The sequence below is a fragment of the Lissotriton vulgaris genome, chromosome 10 (genome assembly GCF_964263255.1).
Source record: "Lissotriton vulgaris chromosome 10, aLisVul1.2, whole genome shotgun sequence".
Classification (NCBI taxonomy): domain Eukaryota; kingdom Metazoa; phylum Chordata; class Amphibia; order Caudata; family Salamandridae; genus Lissotriton; species Lissotriton vulgaris.
The window spans coordinates 1129756704-1129783553 of NC_141698.1; the positions used below are offsets into that span (position 1 = coordinate 1129756704).

Below are 26850 nucleotides of genomic sequence, written 5' to 3' on the forward strand. Positions count from 1 at the left end.
CAGCTTAATTCTGTGCGGTCATTAAGACCAAAAGGTTTTTGAGATTGCAGTCTGTACATCCATGATGTTTCTCGTTGTAGAAGGGTTTTGTTGTTATCTCTCCCTTCAATCTTGGGGACAATTTCCAACACTAGATATTTGAGTTGTGCCACGTTGTGATTGGCTTCGTTGAAGTGAATGGCAATGTTGGATTTCGTGTTCTTGGTTCAGATATTAGACTTGTGTTCGTTAAGTCTAGTCTTGATTTTCCGACTGGTTTTTCCCACGTAGGTTTTGCCACATGGGCATTTTAGGAGGTAGATCAAATTTGCGGAATCGCAAGTGGCGTCAACATTAATCTTGATATTAAAACCTCTCATAGGGTGGCTGACAGTGTTCCCTTTGATTACATTATTGCAGTTACTGCAATGGTGGCATGGTCGTGTACCAGTGTGATGTATTGAGGTCGGTTCGGTGTCACATTTTGAAAGGATCTCCTTAAAGTTCATTGGTCTAGTATAAGCAAAAATGGGGGGATCTTTAAATAGTTCACCAAAATCTGGTTCAGAAGAAAGTATACGCCAGTGTTTTAGAATGATCCTCTTGTATTTGTTGCTGGAGGTAGAATACCTCGAGACCAGTACCATTCTCTCACTATCGGTTTTCGGTTTATTCTGCAAAGCTTCCGTACGAGAAATTACTGAAGTTCGATCAATAGCTTCTTTAAGGATTGTTTCCGGTTAACCTCTCTCTCGGAATCTGGATGCCATAGATAGAATTTGGTTGGTTCTAATGTCGGGGTCTGACACGATCCTGGTGACCCTTAACATCTGGCTGTAGGGTAAGTGTCTCTTAAGGGAATTCTGATGAAAGCTGCTAAAGAGCAGGGCATTGTTGCGATCGGTGTTCTTATGGAAGAGATCTGTCTGTATACCCTGGGGCGTGATTTTAATGAGGACATCCAAGAATGCAATTTCATTGTGGTTTAGATTCCAGGTAAAGTCAATTCGGTCATCTTTGGAATTGAGTTCAGTAAGAGCCAATTTCAGGCTCTCTTCAGTGTTCTTCCAAATAAAAAGCAAATCATCAATGTAACGAACATAAAGTTTAAGGTTATCCATCCAGGTGCTGTTTTGATAGATGTGATTATGCTCAAAATTTCCCATGTACAGGTTAGAGTAGGTCGGTGCTGCGCAATTGCCCATGGCCATCCCGGACAGTTGCAGGTACCATTTCTCCTCAAATTTAAAATAACTATGATATAAGGTGTATATCATTAGTTCAAGGATGAAAGGTTTCAGGGAATCATCAGTATTAGATTGAAGTAAGGCTTGTTCTACGGCATTGATCCCCCCTTCATGGGAGATTGAAGTGTATAGGCTTCTTACGTCCGCTGTGCATAAAATGAGTTTCTCATTTTCAAGAAGTTGGAGATTAGACAGCTTATTCAGTAGTTCAGTGGTATCCTTGATGTGGCTGGGTAGATTCGAGACCATAGGCTGAAGATAACGGTCGATGAATTTGCCGGTCGGTTCGTGTATGGAACCTCTGGTAGATACGATCGGACGGAACGGGGGGTCCGTCAAATTTTTGTGGATTTTAGGCAGCATGGTGATGGAAGGGCTGCGGGGATGTTCTGTAGTGAGGTACTTTTTCGTTCTGTCATCAATAATTCCATCAGTGGTAGCCTTTTCAATGATAAGGAGCAGCTCCCTTTTGAACTCGCTGGTCAGGTTTCCATCAAGGGCTAAATAGACATTAGGGTCCATGACATGTTCCTTGGTACGTTGGTTGTATAGTTCAGTGTTCAAAATGACAAGGGCACCTCCCTTGTCGGCTTTTATACACTTAATGGCTGGATTCCTTGCGATATTCTTTAAGATATCCATGTCTTTATTGGTGATGTTCTTGTGGTTTTTTTTTCGAAGGTTCAGTTTGGAGATGTCTTGTTTTACCAGGGTCTCGAACGTATCTATACTTTTGTGGCTGACAGGCGGTATGAATGTGCTTGAGGGTCGTAAGCCCTTGAGTTGGTCAAGTTTAGGATCAACTGCTGAATCTACGATGTTCTCAAAGAAATGTCTCAATCTCAACTTTCTCGTATGGTCCGAAATGCATTGGAGCTTCTCTCATGTTTAATGATGATATCTACAAATGTTAACCAGTTCATATGATGAAAATATGAAATATACCTATGGAAATTCGAATTAAACTTTGAAAACTCTATAAGTTTTGGAACTTTATATCTTCTGGAAGTTACTGTGTTGTCGCTACACACAGGTCCACATAAGTGTGCCCACCACAGGGATGCGCTTACACCCCAGTAGCGCACTCAACCCCACAAGCCTATTGGACGCATCTGAACAGTTGCGTTACCTGTAAGGAGCACCTTAAATTGATTAACCCCCTTCTATTCTTCAACAAACCCCGAATCTTACCGACAGCTGTGCGCCGTGCTTAACTTCCTTTGCTTATTCTCAACCAGAGTCTTTATCTCCACAGTCAGTGTGCCTCCTGGCAGAGTCTTTGTCTCCGCAGTCAGTGTGCCTCCTGGCAGCAGGGTCGGATTGGGATCACAATTCGGCCCGGGCACTGATGAAAAAAGTGGCCCACATTCAAGAGGCGTGGCCCATATTTAAGGGGCATGGCCCACATTCAAGGGGCGTGCCCTTTCATGAAACACCATTTGCACAGACAAGGAATGAAAGGGGGAGGATACTGTTCTTGCACACGACACAGGGCCAAGGTGACAATGGCCTACATGCTGAGCAACTAAAAAAAATATCAAGGCCCCTTTTTGTCACAAAATTATTCCAGCCCTCCAGCACAGGAGCACCTGAAAAGCAGCAAAGCCCCTGCTATTACTAACCTACTCAGCCCTCCCCAGACCTTCAGCTCAGGGGCACATGAACAGAGGTAAGGCCCCTGCAATTAGTAAATTAATCAACCCTCCAGGCCTTGGGAAAATGTCCTGGCAGGGGAGCACAAAACACAGCTTTCTGGGTCATCCAAGGTAGCCAGGTAGCCAGGGGGGAGGCTGAGGTGAAGCTGGTGCATGGGAAGTGCCTTCCCAGTGTGTTCGGGCAGTTTGAGTATTTACCATTTACTGTAGTATTACCCTTGTACCTGTGTTTGGTACCCTTTTGTAACTTGCACACGTCACTTTTCTCTTGTAACACACTGTTTGCTACCTCTCACTTTTGTTTGCTTTAGATACTTGCACAAGTGCCACCATTGCCTACGTAACGTTTGTTCTTGTGCTGGAGTGTCTGCCATTAATTGCAGTATTATACCTCTACTTGTATTTTGTATGCTTTTGTAACCTGCACACATATCTCTTTTTCCTCCTGTAATGTATCGTTTGCTCCTCTTGTATTTTGGTTTCTCACTATTGTCACTATTGATTCATGTAACTTAACGTTTGCTTTTGTAATTTGTCCACTTATAATTTTCTCCTCATGTATTATTGCTGTTCCTAGTGTGAAGCGCTCTGACACCTTCGGGTAAAGTCCGCGCTATATAAAATCGCATAAATGAATAAAACAAAACAAAAAAAATCCAAACATCACCAGGCCCCCACAGCAAGACCCATTCTTCCTCGCCCACTATGCCCTGAATGTGAAGGGCAGTGGGTGAGATGTTAAGACTAACACCATTTCTGGGCTGCATGGGCGCCATGGGGCCAAGGTGCAAATGGCTCAAAGGCCTGAGAAACACCTGGCCCCCAGGGAGGCCGATTATTGCAAACAATCACCCCTCCCTAGCCCAGCCTCAGCTTGATTGCCTGGCAGGGTAGGGGTGAAGGAGAGCCCACAGCTGACAATCGCTTTCTGGCCGCACAGCGAGGCTGCTTTCATTTTCTCAGTCTCTGTCTCGTGCACTCTGTGGGCCGTTTTTTTCTCTCCCCTTTCCTAGTCCACTCTCTGTGGACGGGGACAGGGGAGAAAAAAAACGGCCCACAGAGGGCACTAAGGCGCCGGCCCTTCGGCCCATTCCCGAATGCCCGCCTTGCCAATCCGCCCCTGCCTGGCAGAGTCTTTGTCTCCACAGTCAGTGTGCCTCCTGGCAGAATCTTTGTCTCCGCAGTCAGTGTGCCTCCTGGCAGAGTCTTTGTCTCCGCAGTCAGTGTGCCTCCTGGCAGAGTCTTTGTCTCCGTAGTCTGTGTGCCTCCTGGCAGAGTCTTTGTCTCCGCAGTCTGTGTGCCTCCTGGCAGAGTCTTTGTCTCCGCAGTCAGTGTGCCTCCTGGCAGAGTCTTTGTCTCCGCAGTCAGTGTGCCTCCTGGCAGAGTCTTTGTCTCCGTAGTCTGTGTGCCTCCTGGCAGAGTCTTTGTCTCCGCAGTCAGTGTGCCTCCTGGCAGAGTCTTTGTCTCCGTAGTCTGTGTGCCTCCTGGCAGAGTCTTTGTCTCCGCAGTCTGTGTGCCTCCTGGCAGAGTCTTTGTCTCCGCAGTCAGTGTGCCTCCTGGCAGAGTCTTTGTCTCCGCAGTCAGTGTGCCTCCTGGCAGAGTCTTTGTCTCCGTAGTCTGTGTGCCTCCTGGCAGAGTCTTTGTCTCCGCAGTCTGTGTGCCTCCTGGCAGAGTCTTTGTCTCCGCAGTCAGTGTGCCTCCTGGCAGAGTCTTTGTCTCCGCAGTCAGTGTGCCTCCTGGCAGAGTCTTTGTCTCCGTAGTCTGTGTGCCTCCTGGCAGAGTCTTTGTCTCCGCAGTCTGTGTGCCTCCTGGCAGAGTCTTTGTCTCCGCAGTCAGTGCTGGCATTATCCCATTAAAAGCATCGGAGCAGTGCCTAGAAGTGCTGGAAGTCTCACATTAAAAATACTGGCACAGTTCTGAGAAGTGATGCCATGTAATATATCATCATTGATGTTAATGATGTTTTTTATGGTACACTTCACAGATAGATTTGTTAAATAACCCGAACCTTATGGCAAATTCAGATATTCAAGACTGTAAAACGGAGCTATTCAAACTGGGGGGCCTGCACCCCTGGGAGCCCTTAATTGATCCGGGGTGGAAACACCAGTCTCTTATCAAGAGCGCTTTGTTTCAAGTGGAAACAAGCATTTGCAATTCAGTAGGTCTGGCATTTAGAGAGTTTGAGCTATTGGCATTGTAAATGACAATGCCTTTTATTTCTGTGTTGTTTTTAAAACAGACAAATAAAAGGCATTGTCATTTACAATGCCAATAACTTAAACTCTTGCAAATGCGAGACCTACTGCATTGCAAATGCGCTATAAAATGAAAAAAAAAAGCGTAAGCAGAGAGCGTGTTCTGCCTTCGACAGCAATTGAGAAAATAGTGCCCAGAGAATGTAATTAATGCCTACCAAGCAACATCGCTCGTAACAGGGGGTGCCGCCATGGGAGGTTACAAAATGAGACAAGGTGGTACTAAGGAGGGACTACTAAGCCTATTGACCAATGAACAGCCACGGTATACAGTGGACAATGACACAAGCCAATGAAAAATGTGGGCGGAGCTTCAAGTCCCTTCCTCAATACAGCATGCCACGCAGAGCAGCGCGAGCGCTACCCTGGCCCGACCTAAGAGTGAGTCTCAGTGAGCCACTCTGTACGGGGCCCTCACTGACAGCTTTAGTCATTTATATCCTGGCTGGGAGTAGGTGTCAAAAGGGGAGGGGTTCCAGATATTCCTAAACCTCCCCTTCCCACCACTAGTGACAATCACTCTGTGGATACTTTTTTCACGCTAGTAAGGCTGGCTACTACAGGAGTATGCTTGGCAGTTGTGTATTTGAACTTATCTGCAATATTTACATATGTCAGACATATTTAAGCATTACAAATGTGTTAGCATAAATGTTAGAAATTCTGGGGCGGTCCGATGATTTATTTTTGGGGGTTTTTTTACGGTGAGAGGGGGCTTTAACAGTTTGATGAACACTGCTATAAACATCATCAAACTATCTCCCCCTCCGTGTTTGCGATAGAGCGAATTGTACGTTACGTGGCCAGCAGAGGGCGCGTCTGCCCGTGTTTTTGAATGGAAGGATGGACGTGTCTGGGTTCTGCCTTCTGCTGCGTCACGCAGACTTCCTGTATCTGAAGTTGCGACTCGTCCTCGGCTGTAAATGGGACAGGATGACAGGTCCTCACACCTGGGCTCTGGAGCCTGGCTCTAACCCGCAGCTGTCAGTCAATTGAAGCCAGCATCAGCCCCCCACCCCTCCCTCAAATGCACCCCTAGATTTTGAAAAATAGTCATCTTTAGGGTTACAACTATAAAACACTCTCCCTGCGGGCACTCGTCCCATGAGATCTGAGTTATTGTCATTCACTGGTGCCTCCCAGCTCACCCCTTCAAGGCCCACGTGGAATTTTCCACTCCCGAATTAACCACACTCCACGCTGTTACTTGAAGCGCAAAAGGCCATTATATTAGGACAAGATTGCAATCCTTTAGACTTTATTAATAGAACATAAATGCAATAAATATACTCTCCCCTTCCCTTACCGACTCATTCTCCCTTCAGCCTTCTCAAAACCATCTCACCTGTTTGACTCTTCCACAGTCACTCGGTGACCTCCTTCCTCTCCCCATTCTCACCTTCACTTGCACACCTTAACTTCTACAGGGAGGGGCACAGATTAGCCCACGGAGGGACTTGCGCATGCTCGTTTCCTTTCTTTAAACCGTCTGCCTGGCACTGAGTGTGACGTTGAATGGACCAACGTCAGACTCCAGGGGTGCGACCTCTAAACACCCCCTCTATAGCGCAAACTTATTCCCAGCATGAACTGTGGCGCTTGCGTCACTAGAGTAAGACTGGCGAGAGACTTGTGATCATGGAGGGTCATCCTTAGCTGGTGACCTAGTAGTGGCATCTTTAGCTGCCTGGCACTACGTGTTACCCTACGAATCAGGGTCATGCCCCCACATGGTCTCCCCACGTGCCTTCTCCCTGGCACTGCATACAGTGCTAGGTGGGCTGAGACTTCAGGGAGCCTCGTGAGCGTCCAGCTACCCCACTTACCACTATCCCAAACCTGGCACTTTATCCCTGGCACTGCGCTTATTGTTTGATGGGCTGAAGCAGACGCCAGCTGGCCTCGTGGGCATCCATTGCCACCCCTTAACCACATCCCCACCCTGGCACGTTATCCCTGGCACTGCATACAGTATTAGATGGACTAAGGCCAGACTCCAGGAGGTCTCGTGGGCATCCAGTGACACCCTTTACCACCATCCCCAACCTGGCACTTTAGCCCTGGCACTGCATACAGTGCTAGATGGGCTAATGCTAGACTCCAGGGGCCTCTTGGACAATCAGTGACACCCCTTATCACCATCCCCACCCTGGCACCTTATCCCTGGCACTGCACTGCGCCCGAGCTATGACGCACCATCGACGCCACCTTCGAATCCGGTACTTTCCCCGACGACTGGAAATGCGCAGAAGTCAAGCCCCTCCTAAAAACAAACCACTGCAGACCCGACGGACCTGAAAAACTACCGACCCATCTCTGTCCTTGGCAGCCAAAGTCACAGAGAAGATTGTCAACGCCCAGCTGACAAACTTCATCGAAGAGAACGCCATCCTTGACCCTTCCCAATCCGGATTCCGCAGTAATCACAGCACCGAGACCGCCCTCCCTACCACCACAGATGACATCTGCACTCTCCTCGACCAAAGCCACACCGCGGCCCTCATCCTACTAGACCTCTCCGCAGGCTTCAACATCATCTCCCACCGCACTCTCGCAGCTAGACGCCACTACGCCGACATACAAGGAACCAACCTCGACTGGCTCCGCTCATTCCTCGCCGGCTGAACCCAAAGGATCAGAATCCCGCCTTTCCTCTCCGATCAGATCAACTGCGGAGTACCCCAAGGCTCATCACTCAGTCCCACACTCTTCAACATCTACATGGCCCCCTTGCTGCAATCGTCAGACAGCATGGGCTCAGCTTAGTATCCTACGCCGACAACATCCAGCTCATCCTCTCCCTCACGAAGGACCCCAACGCCACCAGACTTATATTCCAGGAATGAATGAAAGACGTCGCAGCCTGGATGAGCAGCAGCTGTCTGAAGCTCAACTCAGAGAAGGCAGAAGTCCTCGTCCTTGGACCCACCCTCTCTGCATGGGACAACACCTTGTGGCCTACCTCCCTCGGCAACCCCCCCACCCACACAGATTACGCCCGCAACCTTGGCATCATAGTTGACTTCTCCCTCACCATGACCCGCCAGATCAACACCGTCACCTCCACCTGCTTCAACACCCTCAGCATCCTTCGCAAGGCCTTCAAATGGATGCCCTCTCCCCACCCGAAGCCGGAAAAACCATTACCCGGCACTCATAAGTAGCAGACTGGACTATGGAAACATCCTCTACCCTGGAATCAACAATTCCCTGCTACCCAAACTCCAGACATTCAGAACACCGCGGCCAGACTTGTCCTTGGCATCCCACAACATGAGCACATCACCCAACACCTAAAAGACCTTCACTGGCTACCCATGGAAAAGAGAGTAGCCTTCTAGCTACTCACCCACACCTACAAATCTCTCCACAACACCGGACCCAAATACCTCAAAGAAAGAGCCTCCTTCTACGTACCCAAAAGAAACCTCCACTACGCAGACCGCACCCCAGCAGAAACCCCGCACATCTGCAGAACCTGAGTGGGCGGAAGAGCCTTCTCCTACGTCGCAGCAAAGGCCTGGAACGAGCTCCTGTTCCACATCAGATGCTCCCCTACTCTGCACACTTTCAGGAGAAGCCTCAAAACCTGGCTCTTCAGCAGACCCGAAGCTGCACCCTCCCCCCACCCCAGTGCCTTAAGACTAACCCTGGGCGTAGTTCGCGTAATAGTGCTACACGTAGCTATGCGTTGTGCACTTCGCACTACGCAAGCTACGTGAACTGCGTAGTGCGGTAGAGAAAATGCAGTTCGCACTGATTGCACAGGGCTGGATGCTTGTCCGCACTGTGCAATCTTTGCAAATGGCAACTTGCAAGCGGTAGTTTTCTGCCACTCGAGTAGATTTGTACTCGAGCGGCAGCTTCCTCAACGCGGACTGGTAGTTTCTCATCGTGAGCAGTCGTGAGCATACGCGACCACTCGCAATCGGCAACTTGATGTTGCTGATCGCAAATGAGGAAAAAGTTTCGCCGGGATGGTGATTTTGCTCGCTCGCAGTCTCCAACTTGACATTGAGGACCACGAGCGAGCAAAAAATGCCTGCTACGCTTTGCGTTTTTGCACTGCACTACATGCAATTTGCGTAGCGCATAGTTGCGCAAACTATGCACACTCAGCTAGCGTAGCATAGTGTTCCGCCCAGGGTTATTTGAGACCCTCACAGGTGAGAAGCGCGCTTTACAATTTCTTGATTGATTGATTGATTGCATTCAGTGTTAGATGGACTTAAACCAGACTCCAGGGGGCCTCCTGGGCATCCAGTGACACCCCTTACCACAAACCCCACCCTGGAACTATATACTGCATACAGTGTTAGATGGACTGAAGCCCAACACTAGGGGGCCTCGTGGGCATCCACTGATACTCCTTACCACCATCCCCACCCTGGCAAAGCGCTGAGTGCGATGCAGTCAAGGAAAGAGGCATCTCACTTGTGGTTTGTTTCTTTCAGGGTGGAGGTGCAGGAAGACGGGAGCGAAGCCACCCGGGATCACGGTCCACCCAAGAGCAGCACCAGGAGCAGCGGCGGCCTCAGCAGGTGAGGCTTCTCACGGCCTCCACTCTGGGTGTTGGAGTCAATGAGGCTCTTTACGTGTATCGCGTTATTTCAAACAGTGAAACATTGATCCATGTAGGAGGCACCTCCGGCAGTCTGGCCAACAGTCTGCAATTTGTAGAATATGTAGAAACGTTAGCTATGGTACGAAATACTTGTAGAATGAGTTTTGGGAATAAACGAGATAGTTTATGAATATGGAATCAATTTCTCAAATTTTGCCTTCAACATTGCAATTTCTGTCTAGTGTTTAATCCTGTCTTTCCAAATTCTGGAACAAAACATTGGCTTTGTGCCCATCTATGAGCCGCCATACCAGCCTGGGTCAGGACCCCTTCTGCCCCAAGGTCGGTGGATGTCTACCCAGGTGATGCCAGCAGTGGCGAGACCAGCCTCCCTGCCCTCCCCTCCTGTGAGTCCCCTAGCGTGGTGCTACCCAATAGATTTGATTTCACCACCGGCTCAGGCCATCTCCCTGCCCCTCGTGACTGCCCTCAGTGCGCTGATTGTCCACCTGGGTGGATGTCATTCCTCCACTGGTCCAGGTCGCCTCCCTGCCCCTCGTGACTGCCCTCAGTGCGCTGATTGTGCACCTGGGTGGATATCATGCCTCCGCTGGTCCAGGTCAGCCTCCCTGCCCCTCGTGACTGCCCTCAGTGTGGCGTAAATCCCCCCAGCTAGATGTCATTCCTCCACTGGTCCAGGTCGCCTCCCTGCCTCTCGCCGCCCGCTCTGGGGTGTGTACCTTCAGCTGGTGAGATGTTCTTCTCATCCAGGAGTCTTCTGAGGTCATGTCTTTTGGTCTAGTCTGGGCACTCAGTGCTACACCTCAGAAATGCATTCAAACCAGAATATGACCCACCCGTTTAGGACCCTCCTGTCCAGCAGCACCTATGGCTGCGGAGGTGTCAGAGAAGCACAGACTGAGTGACTCTCCACCTCCCTGGGCATTGTCAGCTTCTAGGAGTTGTTTAATTGGTGTGTTGGAATACCCCCACTCCTGATCTCATGGGCTCGCTTGTCTGATGGCCACATTTTCATAGACATTAGGAGGGATCATATAGGTTGGATTCTTTTCCCTTATCCATTCTCTTCTCCCCCTCTCACCTGTCTGTTTCACACATTCCCTAGACCTCCATGCACACCTGTACAGGGTGAGCATTCCATTCATGCCAACCAGACATGAAACCCGCAGCATTGGTGTAGGCACCAGCTTCTAGGCGCACCTTGTCAACAGGGGCTTTACCTCTGGATGGGAGCCAAGGGTTCCTTGCCTTGCAGAGCCCTCCTCCTGGGTGTAAACATAAGGATGGGCACCGCCTCTCCACTGGCCCATGTCTCTCCACTGGCCCATGTCTCTCCACTGGCCCATGCCTCTCCACTGGCATATGCCTCTCCACTGGCCCATGCCTCTCCACTGGCCCATGTCTCTCCACTGGCCCATGCCTCTTCACTGGCCCATGCCTCTCCACTGGCCCATGTCTCTCCACTGGCCCATGTCTCTCCACTGGCCCATGCCTCTCCACTGGCCCATGTCTCTCCACAGGCCCATGTCTCTCCACTGGCCATGTCTCTCCTCTGGCCTATGTCTCTCCACAGGCCCATGTCTCTCCACTGGCCCATACCTCTCCACAGGCCCATGTCTCTCCACTGGCCCATGTCTCTCCACAGGCCCATGTCTCTCCACTGGCCCATGTCTCTCCACTGGCCCATGTCTCTCCACTGGCCCATGTCTCTCCACAAGCCCATGCCTCTCCACAGGCCCATGTCTCTCCACTGGCCCATGTCTCTCCACTGGCCCATGCCTCTCCACTGGCCCATACCTCTCCACAGGCCCATGTCTCTCCACTGGCCCATGTCTCTCCACAGGCCCATGTCTCTCCACAGGCCATGTCTCTCCACTGGCCATGTCTCTCCACTGGCCCATGTCTCTCCACAGGCCCATGTCTCTCCACTGGCCCATGCCTCTCCACTGGCCCATGTCTCTCCACAGGCCCATGTCTCTCCACTGGCCCATATCTCTCCACAGGCCCATGTCTCTCCACTGGCCTATGTCTCTCCACAGGCCCATGTCTCTCCACAGGCCCATGTCTCTCCACTGGCCCATGTCTCTCCACTGGCCCATGTCTCTCCACTGGTCCATGTCTCTCCACAGGCCCATGTCTCTCCACTGGCCATGTCTCTCCACAGGCCCATGTCTCTCCACTGGCCCATGTCTCTCCACTGGCCCATGTCTCTCCACAGGCCCATGCCTCTCCACTGGCCCATGCCTCTCCACTGGCCCATGTCTCTCCACTGGCCCATGTCTCTCCACAGGCCCATGTCTCTCCACTGGCCCATGTCTCTCCACTGGCCATGTCTCTCCACAGGCCCATGCCTCTCCACTGGCCCATGTCTCTCCACAGGCCATTGTCTCTCCACTGGCCCATGTCTCTCCACAGGCCCATGTCTCTCCACTGGCTTATGCCTCTCCACTGGCCCATGTCTCTCCACTGGCCCATTTCTTGCCAACCGAGTCCTGCTCCTAAAATCAAAGTTCTCACAAAGTTGTTTTTCTGTTCTATTCATAGCGTCGACGAACACAAGAAAACCTCAGAAAGTTCATCAGTAACCAGCACAAAGACATCCAGCTCAAGCCAGAAGAACACCACTGTGGATTCACCAGAGACCTACACCAGGACGACTTCCTCTGTCACGCGGAAGGCGTACGAGAGCTCACCAGTAAACAACACCAGCACAAGTACCACCAGCAGCACAAAGAAACTAGAAAGTTCAACACTAGTAGACACTGGCACATCTCCTTCCTACGCCCAGAAGTCGTACGAGAGTTCACCAGCAAACAACACCAGCACAAGTACCACCAGTAGCACAAAGAAACTAGAAAGTTCAACACTAGTAGACACTGGCACATCTCCTTCCTACACCCAGAAGTCGTACGAGAGTTCACCAGCAAACAACACCAGCACAAGTACCACCAGTAGCGCAAAGAAACTAGAAAGTTCAACACTAGTAGACACTGGCACAGATCCTTCCTACACCAGGAAGACATACGAGAGCTCAGCAGTAAACAACACCAGCACAAGTACCACCAGCAGCACAAAGAAACTAGAAAGTTCAACACTAGTAGACACTGGCACAGCTCCTTCCTACACCCAGAAGTCGTACGAGAGTTCACCAGCAAACAACACCAGCACAAGTACCACCAGCAGCACAAAGAAACTAGAAAGTTCAACACTAGTAGACACTGGCACATCTCCTTCCTACACCCAGAAGTCGTACGAGAGTTCACCAGCAAACAACACCAGCACAAGTACCACCAGTAGCACAAAGAAACTAGAAAGTTCAACACTAGTAGACACTGGCACATCTCCTTCCTACACCCAGAAGTCGTACGAGAGTTCACCGGCAAACAACACCAGCACAAGTACCACCAGCAGCACAAAGAAACTAGAAAGTTCAACACTAGTAGACACTGGCACATCTCCTTCCTACACCCAGAAGTCGTACGAGAGTTCACCGGCAAACAACACCAGCACAAGTACCACCAGCAGCACAAAGAAACTAGAAAGTTCAACACTAGTAGACACTGGCACAGATCCTTCCTACACCAGGAAGACATACGAGAGCTCAGCAGTAAACAACCTCAGCACAAGTACCACCAGCAGCACAAAGAAAGTAGAAAGTTCAACACTAGTAGACACTGGCACAGCTCCTTCCTACACCCAGAAGATGTATGAGAGTTCACCAGCAAACAACACCAGCTCAAGTACCACCAGCAGCACAAAGAAACTAGAAAGTTCAACACTAGCAGACACTAGCACAGCTCCTTCCTCCACCAGGAAGACATACGAGAGTTCACCGGCAAACAACACCAGCACAAGTACCACCAGCAGCACAAAGAAACTAGAAAGTTCAACACTGAGCACAGCTGCTTCCTCCACCCGGACGACATACGAGAGTTTGCCTGTGGCCAACGCAAGGGCACCATCCCCCGTCAACAGAAATGCCTTCAACAGTTCACCAGTAAGCAGCACCAATACAATCACGGACACCAACAAAACCAGCTCCACCACCACAAAGATATACGAGAGTCCATCTATCATAGACACAAACACACCGAGCTCAGTGAGCAGGAAATCAAAAGAGGGCCCATTTGCAACAGATGATACAACTACCTCCATAACCAAAAAGACATATGAGAGTTCACCACAGATAGAGAATGATGCAACCTCAGTCACCAAGAAGACATACAGCAGCTCACCGCAAACTGATGCTAAGACAACCCTCTCCTCTGTCAGCAAGGCATATGAGAGTTCACCACTAACAGATGGCAATGCAGAAACCACAACCATTAAAAAGAAGTCACAAGAAAGTTCCTATGTGACTGAAACCAATGCAACCAGTGACGCCGGGAAGAACAACCAGAGCCCAACGTCCAACAGGAAGACACTGGAGGGATCAACGGGAAATGAAATCAGTTCAACAACCTACTCTACCATGAAGACCACAACAGGAACACCAGAAATAGAAACAAGTTCAACCACCACAGTCCCAAACAAGAGCTATAACAGTTCACCACAAGATGGATCTACAAGTGCCTTCTACAAAGGAACAGAGACATCCTACAAAACAGACTACTCAAACACTCGCAGTACATACGGGAGTTCACAAGGAACAGCCACCAGTGCAAGTCCCTCCTCCGTCAGGAGGAGCATGACGGGATCACCAGGAACAGACAAAAGTTCTACTACTTCCTATACCAGGAGTAGCTATGACCGCGTACCAGAAGCAGGACCTAGAGCCAGCCCTACGTTCTCGAGAAAAGTTAATGAACGAGCACTATCGACTAACACCAGCACCACCTCAACCACAACAAGGAAAACAACAGAAGGGCCTTCGGTCAAAGATAGTACCACCATGTACTCCACCACGAAGACCCTGGAAGGGCCTGAAGTTAGTGAAACCAGTACCACCATCACCAAAAGGTCTACCGATAGTTCACCAGCACCCAGCACCCGAACAACAACCTCCATCACCAGCAAGATCCCAGATCACTCAACAGGAACAGAAACCAGTGCGACCACATCCTCCTACGACACGAAAGGGAGGTAAGAAATATCTGATCAGCAGGCTATGGGTCTAATTACTGCGCAGAGTTACCCATTGGTTGTGACATCGTATGTGAGATATAACATCAGAATTACTTTCTATAGCTTTGTCTTCAAATAATCAAGTTCTAGAATCTTTCACATTCAAGGGCATGCATATTATAATACAGCATCACTAGTAACAGTGATAGACATTCAGACTTTTCTGGCTATAACATTATTCTTTGCGTAATGTAAAGAGAGGGGCCCCTTTGAACACCCAGTGGGGCTGGGGCACTATAACAGTGAAAAAAGTAAAATCCCAATGGGTAGGTAACTCGTCGATTGTCCACAGGCACTCAATGGATCTCGAAATATCATTCACTCCATTCACTCACCAGAAATTTACTTTAACCTCTTACTAAATGTACCTCAAAGACCACTGAACTCAATGATTATGACATTTATTTTGTTACAAATTCATTTAAAATCTCACATTAAAAGCTAAAATGTAGTAGTACAATTTTAATAAAAAAACATTATGCACAATTCATAATCACTGAATTTAGAAAAAAAACTCAGTTAGCCTATCTGCCTTTGGTCCACATTCAGCACATCACCATATTTCACAGAACTTGAGAAAATATAATTTAGTCTCAAAATTGATTTGTTATAACGTGAGGAAACACATGTCGCCACAAACTACTCGATGACCTACGTCTCAAGGTTTAACAGGAGACATGGAAGTTAAACATGTAGTCGCAGTTGACATATCTTCATCTCATTGGTTTGGACAAGTCACATTTTGGAAAATCCCCACTTGATTTCGCTATCAGTGGCCAATATTTTTTTTAAACTGGAATTTGCCATTGAGCTGGGGAGGACTACACAGCAGGTATCACAGAGCGCCAGAGCGTTCACTCTTATGCCGAGGGTCAGTCCAGTGATGAGCAGAGCTGCATCCAGCTATTGTGTGTTTTCCTTCTGAGGGAACACTCTCTCCTGGCTGAAGACTGATGACCACAGATTATCCGCTTCGAACAGGTATGCAGAGCATAGGGAGCAAACACAAGGAGATGATGGACGGAGCGCTGAACCTTTTCCGACACTCACCCCCAGTCACAGATCTGGGTTGAATCCATCATCATTCTTTAGCTCACTTTACCACCCCAGTTCAGACACAGCTATATGTAAATCAGTCTGACCCTGTGCGCCATCCAGCCCGAACTGCCAAGCCAGGTCTTCCCTGTATCGGAAAGAAGCATCCTGGGACTGGTTTCGGGCTCATAGCCCTCATCGGCCAGGCTAGCTTGAAACCAGTGGCAAAGTGAGCAAGGGACCCATGTGTGGGCATACCCTGCCAACTTAGGGCGAACAAAGCAAACACAAGGAGATGATGGACGGAGCGCTGAACCTTTTCAGACACTCACCCCCAGTCACAGATCTGGGGTGAATCCATCATAATTTTTTAGCTCAATTTGCCACCTCAGTTTAGACCCAGATCTATGCAAATCAGTCTTGAACCGGTGCCTCATGGGAACAGTACAGCATGAACTGCCAAGCCAGGTCTTCCCTGGACCGGAAACAAGCATCCTGGGACCGGTTTTGGGGTAACACCCCGCATGAGCCAGGCTAGCTTCAAACCAGTGGCAAAGTTAGCAAGGGACCCACGTCTGGGCATACCCTGCCAACTTAGGGCGAACAAAGCAAACACAAGGAAATGATGGATTGTGCGCTAAAACTTTTCAGACACTCACCCCCAGTCACAGATCTGGGTTGAATCCATCATCATTCTTTAGCTCAATTTGCCATTTCAGTTCAGAGCCAACTATATGCAAATCAGTCTTGACCCTGTGCCTCATGGGAACAGTCCAGCCTGAACTGCCAAGCCAGGTTTTCCCTGAACTGGAAACAAGCATCCAAGGACCGGTTTCGGGGTAACACCCCTCATTAGCCAGGCTAGCTTGAATCCAGTGGTAAAGTGAGCAAGGGACCCAAGTCTGGGCATACCCTGTCAATTTAGGGGGAACAGAGCAAACACAAGGAGATGATGGACGGAGCGCTGAAACTTCTCAGACACTCACCCCCAGTCACAGATCAGAGTTGAATCCATCATCGTTCTTTAGCTCACTTCGCCACCTCAGTTCAGTGCAGTGCATTGGGCCCCAAGAAACTCTAGAGGCAAGTTAGCTATTTCAATCTCTCAAACGGCAGCCCATAGAAGTGGCACTGAAGTGGTCGGCTGCTAGGATCATTCTTAAAACATGTCAGAATGTTATTCTCGCTGCTAGCAACGCACAAGTGCTGTTTTCATTATATTCTGCATCAAAAGATCTATGTTGTGAACATTTACTGTTGTAAAGCGCTTTGATACCTTCGGGTCTAGCAAGCGCTATATAAAACTCTCAAACAATGAAATAAATAAAATAAAAGACAGCTCAGACCAACTCAAGTAGCGCCGCTCTATGGCCCATGGCACTTTGGGGCATATTACCAAGGAATAGCGATATTTATCGCAAAATGCGCTTAGCGCATTTTTTTTGTCGCTGTTTATCGCTGGATATGTTAGCGGAGAAAACATGCTATTAGCAACGTTTTTCTCCATTGTGCTAAAATATCCAGCGATAGCGGCGAAATGCGTGAATATCGCTGAGAATACAGCGATATTCACGCATTAGCGATGAAATGCTCTTAGCCATGTTATCCACCTCCCATTGGATAACATGGCTAAGAATTGGTCTGGGGAGGTGTTAGCATTTGGAGATATTTGCGCTTAGCGCGACTATTTCCATCGCTACGCCTACCTTGCTAATAGGTGGTAGCGACGTTAGTGACTGCTTTCAGTCGCTAACTGGTTGGGTACGCCCACTTTGCATGTCATTAGCGATAAACATCGCTGACATGCAAAGCGGGCCCCAAACCGCTCGCTATCACCTAAAAGCTGTCGCTAACATCAGTTAGCGACAGCTTGCTAAAAGGGCGATAGAATTATCGCTGCTTAGCGGCCGAAAAAGGCCGCTAAACCGGCGATAATTGCCTATCGCCCCCCTTGATGATATGCCCCTACATGTCTTCATCCCAACTCTGAGAGCTGAGCCTCCGCCTGTCACCGCGGGCCTTTCATGTAGCGAAAGGGGTGTGCCTGAGCACAATGCACAGCTCGCTGCATTCATGCATATGTTTGTTTGTAGCGCTCACACGTTGCCAACGGCCACTTCAAGCCTCTACATTCCTCACTCACAGGGGTCGATCAGACTTATGAGTTCTGAGGGAACCCCGCCGCTCAGTGGTAATTCACCCCAAGATTTCACCTGCTTCGAGCTGCCGAAGCCACGGAGGGATTATCAGGGAACACAGGAGGAGATCCGAACCGGATGTTGAGTCCCAAAGCCCTGTTATGTCCAATCCCCCCCCCCCCCCCCCCCCTCCAAAATTACCAGCGACCCCTCAACATTCAATCTGCAGAAGAGCGATACCGGGGTTTTCTCTCGCTCCAGGTAAAGCGGGTCCAAGCGCAACTATTTCTGATATTAAGGGGTTCAACTTCTCAAGCTTTTATTTGACTATTAAGAGCAAATGGAAACCCGAGGAGTGTGAGTGGACCCTCCCAGCCCTAAGTGTAACTGCGGTCTGAGGAGGTTGTATAGTAGAAATACACAACTCTTCCAGCACACACTGCCCCGCGCCGCGGCTCTGCCTCGTCTTGCAGTGGCGGCGCTGGAACAAAGAGGGGGTTCAGCCATTTACACACAACCGGTTTCCATTGAAATGACCCAACATTTGCACAGACGACAGCCTCACCGACAAAACTACACAGCGCACAGACAGTGATGTGTGGAGAGCGGGTGACACAGAACATCTGATCACCTGCTCGAGTGTCTGGATTTGTGACCCTGTTAAAATCTTGGTGGATCCTTTCGGTGCGTCCCCGGGTTCACTAGTTGTGATAAATCTGTGAATGGGTCAGAAACCCTGGCAGCTGCGTGGGAACACCCATGGAATGCGTCCAGGGACTGTGACGTAACGCAGTACTGTGCGCTGCGTTGCACGACTTCAGATTTAAGGAGCCGCTCAGGGCCACGCAACGTGGCCGCGCGTGGCTCGATAAACCACATTTTGGACTCGCCAACGCTTGATCCGCATCGCTGGTGCGAGAGTGACACAACTTCGATCATACAAATGCCGCTCAGTGTTTAGTTTGAGCCAATGATTTCAGGGGGGCCATCAGCACTCATGTTTGAGGATTTTCAATATCAGAATTTCACCAAAAACAAGAAAGAAAGGCAGAAAAGAGAGAAAGAAGGAGGAAGAGAAGGATGGGGAAACTGACAGGGAGAAAGGAGGGATAAAAAGGCACTCGAAAGGGTGAAACAAGGTGTAAGCAGGGTCTGGTGGAATAAAGAGACATGAGTTGAAATCCAGACTATGCTCACTCCGCTAGGGCGAGGAACTGGTCATCGGGAGGGAGGGAACCGCCCGTCACCCTCTGGGTAACTGTAGCACACCCGTTCCTTCTCAGCCTTCCCCTCCCTGTCACCCTTTGGTTTACTGTAGCACACCCATTCATTTTCACCCTCCCACCCCTTTACCCTCTCAATTCCTTCAACCCTCCCATTCTTATCACTCTCCCACACCTGTGACCCTCCCAAGTCCTGCCACCCTCCCATCCTCATCACCTTCCCCCGTCTCCCTCCCGCCTCTGCCACCTGGGTCACGGTTAGACACTGGCCACAGGGCTCACAGAGGATTACCTGTATGCGTCTGGGATAGGGTGACACGCCACCCTGGGTGACCTTCACCCACGCACTCAACTCTTCATCCTTCTCTTCTAGTGTGAAACCGGCAGCGAAGGAACCAGAGCTCATCTCCTGGACCGACCTGGAGCCCGCCACCACCACCGTGGAGAAGAGGTGAGTCCACCGTCCCTGTGGGTGGGGGGCTACCACCCCCTGTGGGTATGTCTACCACCATCACTGGGAGTCTCTACTGCAGGTCCTGGGTTTCTACTAGTGACACAGGCCATCTCTACTGTCCACACTGGAAGTCTCTATGGTGATTCCAGAGAAGCTTTACCCTGCCCTGGGTGTCTACTACTTCCCCAGGTCACCTCTACCTCCCACATTGGGAGTCTCTATGGTCATTGCAGGGCACCTTTTCAGCTGACCCAGGGCATCTCTACCGCACCATGGGCAGTCCTGGGTGTCTACTACTTCCCCAGGTCACCTCTACCTCCCACATTGGGAGTCTCTTTGGTCATTGCAGGGCACCTTTTCAGCTGACCCTTGGTGTCCTCTACTGACACACAGCATCTCTGCTGCTCACATTGGAAGATCCTATCTCATTCCTCGACATCTCTACCGCTGTCCCTGTGTGTCTACCAATGACCCAGAGCATCTAGACTGCCACATTGGGCATCTCTACTGTCATTCCTGGGAATCTCTACCCGTGACACTGTGTGTCCACTACTTACCCAGGGAATCTCTACCGTCTGCAATGGGAGACCCTGTTTTTATTTCTGGGCACTTTTGCTGTTGACACTGGGTGTCTACTGCAGACCCAGGGCATCTCTACTGCCCACCAAGAGAGCCTCTATGGTCATTCCTGGGAATCTCTTCCCCTGACCCTTGGTGTCTACTACTGACCCAGGGCGTCAGTGCTGCTCCCATTTGGCATCTCTATGGTCATTCCTGGGATTCTCTACCATCGTCGCTGGGTGTCCACTACTTACTCCCGGCATCTCTACGTCCATTGCTGGGAGTCTATGGTAATTCCTGGGCATATATTTCCAGCTGACACTGAGTGTCTACTACTAACCCATAGCATATCTACAGCCTGCACTGGGCCTCTCTATGGTCATTCCGGGGCTGCTCCAACATTGAATCTGGCACTTAACTCTGGTGTCTCCACCACTGACCCTGGGTCTCTCAATCACTGACCATATTGTCTCTTCTCCTAACACTGGCATCTCTAACACTGATGCTGACATCTTTACTATCAGCACTGCCGCCTGTATTGATTATGGCGTCCCTGCCACCAAACTTAGCTGTCTCTAGTATTGATTGACCCATCAATACCCCTGACACTGATGTTTCTACCGCTAACTCTAGCATCTCAACAGCTGCCGAGCCTGCTGACCAAGGATGTTCTTACCACTGATCATGGTTGTTCTTACAGCTGATCATCTACATTCTTACCACAGATAAATGAATAAATGAATATAAATTATGTAGAGCGCAAACTTAGCCTAGGGGCATCAAGGCGCTATGGAAAGAGATCATCTGCGTTCTTACCACTGATCATCGGCGTTCTTACCACTGATCATCCTCGTTCTTACCACTGATCATCGGCATTCTTACCACTGATCATCGGCATTCTTACCACTGAACATCTGCGTTCTTACCACTGATCATCGGCGTTCTTACCACTGATCATCTGCGTTCTTACCACTGATCATCGGCGTTCTTACCACTGATCATCTGCATTCTTACCACTGATCATCGGCGTTCTTACCACTGATCATCTGCATTCTTACCACTGATCATCGGCCTTCATACCACTGATCATCTGCGTTCTTACCACTGATCATCGGCGTTCTTACCACTGATCATCGGCGTTCTTACCCCTGATCATCGGCGTTCTTACCACTGATCATTTGCGTTCTTACCACTGATCATTGGCGTTCTTACCACTGATCATCGGCATTCTTACCACTGAACATCTGCGTTCTTACCACTGACCATTGGCGTTCTTACCACTGATCATCGGCGTTCCTACCACTGATCATCAGCGCTCTTACCACTGATCATTGGCGTTCTTACCACAGATCATCGGCATTCTTACCACTGAACATCGGCGTTCTTACCACTGATAATTGGCGTTCTTACCACTGATCATCTGCGTTCTTACCACTGATCATCGGCATTCTTACCACTGATCATCTGCGTTCTTACCACTGATCATCAGTGTTCTTACCACTGATTATCGGCGTTCTTACCATTGATCATCGGCGTTCTTACCACTGATCATTGGCGATCTTACCGCTGATCATCTGCGATCTTACCACTGATCATTGGCGTTCTTACCACTGATCATCGGCGTTCTTACCACTGATCATCTGCGTTCTTACCACTGATCATCGACGTTCTTACCACTGATCATCTGCGTTCTTACCACTGATCACCTGCGTTTTTACCACTGATCATCGGGGTTCTTACCACTGATCATCAGCGTTCTTACCACTGATCATCGGCGTTCTTACCATTGACCATCTGCGTTCTTACCACTGATCATCGGGGTTCTTACCACTGATCATCAGCGTTCTTAGCACTGATCATCTGCATTCTTACCACTGATCATCTGCGTTCTTACCACTGATCATCGGGGTTCTTACCACTGATCATCAGCGTTCTTAGCACTGATCATCTGCATTCTTACCACTGATCATCTGCGTTCTTACCACTGATCATCGGGGTTCTTACCACTGATCATCGGCGTTTTTACCACTGATCATCTGCGTTCTTACCACTGATCATCGGCGTTCCTACCACTGATCATCAGCGCTCTTACCACTGATCATTGGCGTTCTTACCACAGATCATCGGCATTCTTACCACTGAACATCGGCGTTCTTACCACTGATAATTGGCGTTCTTACCACTGATCATCTGCGTTCTTACCACTGATCATCGGCATTCTTACCACTGATCATCTGCGTTCTTACCACTGATCATCAGTGTTCTTACCACTGATTATCGGCGTTCTTACCATTGATCATCTGCGTTCTTACCACTGATCATTGGCGATCTTACCGCTGATCATCTGCGATCTTACCACTGATCATTGGCGTTCTTACCACTGATCATCGGCGTTCTTACCACTGATCATCTGCGTTCTTACCACTGATCATCGACGTTCTTACCACTGATCATCTGCGTTCTTACCACTGATCACCTGCGTTTTTACCACTGATCATCGGGGTTCTTACCACTGATCATCAGCGTTCTTACCACTGATCATCGGCGTTCTTACCATTGACCATCTGCGTTCTTACCACTGATCATCGGGGTTCTTACCACTGATCATCAGCGTTCTTAGCACTGATCATCTGCATTCTTACCACTGATCATCTGCGTTCTTACCACTGATCATCGGGGTTCTTACCACTGATCATCAGCGTTCTTAGCATTGATCATCTGCATTCTTACCACTGATCATCTGCGTTCTTACCACTGATCATCGGGGTTCTTACCACTGATCATCGGCGTTTTTACCACTGATCATCTGCGTTCTTACCACTGATCATCGGCGTTCTTACCACTGATCATCGGCGTTCTTACCACTGATCATCAGCGTTCTTACCACTGATCATCTGCGTTCTTACCACTGATCATCGTCGTTCTTATTACTGATCATCTGCGTTACTACCACTGATCATCGGCGTTCTTACCACTAATCATTGGCATTCTTACCACTGATCATCTGCGTTCTTACCACTGATCATTGGCGTTCTTACCATTGATCATCGGCGTTCTTACCACTGATCATCGGCGTTCTTACCACTGATCTTCGGCGTTCTTACCACTGATCCTCGACATTCTTACCACTGATCATCGGCGTTCTTACCACTAATCATTGGCATTCTTACCACTGATCATCTGCGTTTTTACCACTGATCATCGGGGTTCTTACCACTGATCATCAGCCTTCTTACCACTGATCATCGGCGTTCTTACCATTGATCATCGGCGTTCTTACCACTGATCATCGGCGTTCTTACCACTGATCATCGGCGTTCTTACCACTGATCCTCGACATTCTTACCACTGATCATCGGCGTTCTTACCACTGATCATCTGCGTTCTTACCACTGATCATCGGCGTTCTTATCACTGATCATTGGCGTTCTTACCCCTGATCATCGGCGTTCTTACCACTGATCATTTGCGTTCTTACCACTTATCATTGGCGTTCTTACCACTGATCATCGGCGTTCTTACCACTGATCATCTGCGTTCTTACCACTGATCATCTGCGTTCTTACCACTGATCATTTGCGTTCTTACCACTGATCATTGGCGTTCTTACCACTGATCATCGGCGTTCTTGCCACTGATCATCTGCGTTCTTACCACTGATCATCGGCGTTCTTACCACTGATCATCGGCGTTCTTACCACTGATCATCGGCGTTATTACCACTGATCATCGGCGTTATTACCACTGATCATGTCAATGGAAGTAGAAATTGTCAGCATCCATTTCCTGCCCATGAAGCCCAAAGGCTTCAATATCATTAATTACACAATTGCTTTCAAATAATGTCATCATTATTCACATTCCGTTAGTATCATTTAAATGACAGCAGGCCGCCAAATCATCGATGATTAATGAAAGTACCTTCTAAAAGAACAGGTGGTTATGTTAGTGTTAGATTGCGTGGAAGCAAATATAACACAGACTTTAATATAAGTATGTAAAATATTAATTGTAAATTATAACTGGGGTAGAAACATTTACAGACAAAATATAATAATACAGTGTATTCCTCCTTTATATTTGACCATTTATTCAAGGAACTTATATTGAGCTTAAAAAAATTCTCCTAACTATATATACCACTACAGTATTCACACAAACATCCTGTGGACATATAGAAATGTTATCAACCTGTGTTGGATAATTATAATTACGGAAATACTTAAGACATTACATGGTCCATTTATGCCTATGACCTGCATAGACGTAAACATTTTGTGGGATTTCAAGAAATCCGAAGAGCATTTTGAGAAACCTCCCATACTAAGTGATTCATTTGGGGGGAAAAGTGAGAAGAAATGATGTAGCTCTAAAATCTGTTTCTTGAAAAAGAATTGGATGAAGGCCAGCCCTGCTTGTCTAGTGATGGAGCAGAAAGTTCCACTATTCTTGTGGAAACAATGAGGGAGCATGTGAGGTCTGTAAGCAATTAATAGCCCTTCTGGCAAGTATAAGTAGTTTAAAAAGGCAAGCTCAAAGGCCACATTCACAGTAAGAGCATAAAAGTCTGTTCTTAGCCTCTCTCCGCCATTGTTGCGTAGGTTTATAGATACTGAGCCGGCTTTTGACTCCATCAACAGGACTTCACAAAAGAAAAACTTGGGGGTGACAGGAATTCCTTCATTGCATTACAATCCATGCAGTTAGTAAACACACACTCTTGAGTCAAATTGGGTTTGGAAGCCAAGCAAGGATGTGTGCCCAAATCTGCAACTAGTTAAGGAACCAAAGAGGGGAGTACTTTAGCGCCATTATAGTACAACTTGTTTACAACAGACGGATCGAGAGACGCAATGTTGAGCTCGACACGTTGGGGAAACTCTTGTTGTGGTGTTGTGTCATGTCAATGACATGGTCATTTATAATCACAGAAACCTGGCTTCAGAGACTGATAACGAAACAAAGGGACTGGTTTACAGTTCTGCGGGCGGGTTACCCGTCACAAACGTGATGAATTTCTTGTCCGCCGTATTACAAGTGTATTATATTCAATGTTGCGTTTGCGATGGAGTTACCCACCCACTGAACTCTCAATCAGTCCCTAAGTCTTCACTGTGCTAAGATTTATCTGAGAATGAATACAAACAAGTCCAGGATCCTGAAATTTGGTGTAAAATCATGACCGATTCCTTATTATTATTATTATTATTTGCCATTTGTAAAGCGCATAGCTACCCATCGGGTTTCTCGGCACTAAGCGCTGCAAGGGGCTCCTGGAGACACGGGGCCTCATTTATGAGAAATGACGCATCACTGCGTGAAAGCAGCGATGCGTCACTTCTCAGTGCGCACTCCTTGCGACATACAACAAGGAGTTACAGATATGTCAGTATTTCCGACGTATCTGTAGGCGGAAAAGTGACGCATTGCTGGGTGTGTGTCATAAAAGTGACGCAACTCCAGCAATGCGTCCTTTCACATGGGGCAAGCCCCATGTGAAAGGGCCTGCGTCAGTCTTACGCCTGCTGGGAGGCAGGCATAAGATATTGACACATTTGCACTCTAGAAGTAGCGCAGTGAAATCTCGTAGCTTTCATTGCGTCACTTCTACAAGGCATACTTACGTGGGAATACGTGGGAACGCCCACCCTGCATACATTATACCCGAGCCAGGTATAATGTAGCGCAGGGGTTTATCAAGTGGCGCATCTGTTTAGATGCGCCACTTTGTAAATAGTGCATAACCGAAGGCATGTTTTACACTGCAGATGCGTCACAAAAAGTGACGCATCGTAAGCGCAAAACTGACGCAAGGCCTCATAAATGAGGCCCACTACCTTTAAGAGAGCCATGTTTTTAAAAATTTGCGGAACTTTGTTAGAGAAGTGCTGTTCCTCATATACTGAGGCAGGGTGTTCCACAGTTTTGGACCTAAATAAACGAAAGAACGTCCCCCCAAACGTACCTCCTGGTGTACTCTGGGCACACAGTGATGCCCCTGGTTGGCGGATCTTAACCCCTTGGACGCTCATGACGAGCTCAGCTCGTCATGATGTAAACCTCCACACACTCATGACGAGCTGAGCTCGTCATGAACAATGGGATTTCCAAATCTGCAGCACCGCAGGAGAATACCATGAGCATCGATGGTGTTAAGTCTCTGGAAGGAATAAAAGGAGTAACCAGGTATATATTTCGGGCCAAGCCCAGCCTTAGCTTTGAAAATATAGCAGAGGGCTTGGAACTGTACTCTTTTTCCAATCGGAACCCAGCGTAGCTGTCCTGTTCACGTCAAAAAAAGGAAACTGTGAAGGAAAAGCGAATGGAAACCACTGCGAGTAGCAAGGGGGAGGGGGGAGGGCTACCTATTGGACCACTTACTAAATGTTGACGCTCTCATGGACTTCTAGGTGTGCACCCATTCTTTTAGGTCTAGCAATCTCAAATACCCCCTTCTGGCACATGGTGCATCCGTTTGGTGGCTGGTGCTTTATTCTGACTTGGATCATGTAGGGGGTCGTTTATGGATGTGGGGGGCCGCGCTTAGGTGCTCCATCTTGGTCCAGGCACTCGGACGTAAGATGTCAATAG

General features: G+C 48.7%; 1 protein-coding gene across 3 annotated transcripts in view; it reads left to right on the top strand.

Moving 5' to 3' along the window:
* Positions 1-26850, top strand: part of LOC147689445 (uncharacterized) — a 388546-nt gene that overhangs the window by 231639 nt on the left and 130057 nt on the right. For all 3 annotated transcript variants that reach the window (XM_086942213.1, XM_086942214.1, XM_086942212.1), the window contains exons 13-15: positions 9594-9680; positions 12269-14806; positions 19618-19695. In XM_086942213.1, the coding sequence (XP_086798339.1) occupies positions 9594-9680; positions 12269-14806; positions 19618-19695 (2703 nt within the window). The remainder of the gene's footprint in view (positions 1-9593; positions 9681-12268; positions 14807-19617; positions 19696-26850) is intronic.